Raw genomic sequence first — 1,076 nt, 5'->3', positions numbered from 1 at the left:
TTCAGTCCACTGGCTCTCACCTTCTGATCTGACGTCGACTCGTTCCACTCAGCATACACATCTTCACACAGTGCTCTCAGCACTCAACAACTCCATTCCGCCATGGACACCACGATAGCACAGCAGCAGTCCTTTGACCGCCTTCAATTTCCCCAGACCGGCCTTGATATGGTGTGTAACATCATCTTCTTATCTTTTCATCTCCTAGCCCTTCCCTGAACCTCTCCTGCTTGCTTCTCCCCGCCCACCTCAGATATCTTGTTCAGACCATGTGATCCACAGTGCCTGGTGAAGCCGGCCGGAACCAAGCATCATCCACAGCTAACACCTCGACAGAGCCCGCAACAGGTGTCGCCACTTTCATACTACGACCCTCAGGCCGACTTCAGCGCCGACTCAGCGCCCTCACGAGGCTCTCCCATCTCTCCCATCTTTGGCAACGCTTTTCAGCTGCCCATCGACCCTGACTGGCCCGCCTACCTCGACAAGAGCGACATGTCTCCCGATCTCGACATCTACTACGGCGAGTCCTTCGGCGGTCCTTTGGCCTTCGTCGACGCGCAGGCGCAGAACCCCACACTCAGCCCAGCCGCCAACCCCTTGGATCTCATGTCCGAAAGCGTGGCGTTTGGCGGTGATCTCAACGATGTCCAACCTCTCTTCCAGTCGGCTCCCGCACCATCAACACTGCCCATCGCCAACCCGCCAGCGGCCGCCACGGCCCGGATGGCGCGGATGACGCAATCTCGGTCCCAGTCTCAGTCCTCGACCACACCAACGGCACCCGCGGCACAGGTCCAGACCCGCAGTCAGCAGCGCGCCGCCCAACGCGCGCCCGCCCGCCGTCCCGCCGATCTCAAACGCAAATCGTCGACCTGCGACGACTCGGCCTCGTCCCGCTCGACCTCGCCGGAGCCCCCGGCACGCCGCACCAAGCACGCCGGCGCCGGCGCCGCCGACCCGAGCAAGAACCCGCACAACCTCATCGAGAAGCGCTACCGCGTCAACATTAACGAGAAGATCCTCGCCCTGCGCGACGCCGTGCCCCGCCCTTGCGCTGCGCCATGCAGCTCCAG

General features: G+C 62.2%; 1 protein-coding gene across 1 annotated transcript in view; it reads left to right on the top strand.

Annotated features, from left to right (window-relative positions):
* Window positions 1-102: 102 nt before the first annotated feature.
* The window catches only part of VDBG_01889 (conserved hypothetical protein), a gene marked incomplete at both ends in the record, with an annotated part of 1,229 nt that continues 255 nt past the window's right edge, over window positions 103-1,076 (top strand). Inside the window, 2 exons of the mRNA XM_003007655.1 lie at window positions 103-171; window positions 337-1,041. Coding sequence (XP_003007701.1) covers window positions 103-171; window positions 337-1,041 — 774 coding nt within the window. The remainder of the gene's footprint in view (window positions 172-336; window positions 1,042-1,076) is intronic.

Source organism: Verticillium alfalfae, genomic scaffold (genome assembly GCF_000150825.1).
Source record: "Verticillium alfalfae VaMs.102 supercont1.2 genomic scaffold, whole genome shotgun sequence".
In the NCBI taxonomy this organism is placed as follows: domain Eukaryota; kingdom Fungi; phylum Ascomycota; class Sordariomycetes; order Glomerellales; family Plectosphaerellaceae; genus Verticillium; species Verticillium alfalfae.
Note: the sequence above shows the minus strand (reverse complement) of the source record. Positions and strands in the feature narration are given on the sequence as shown.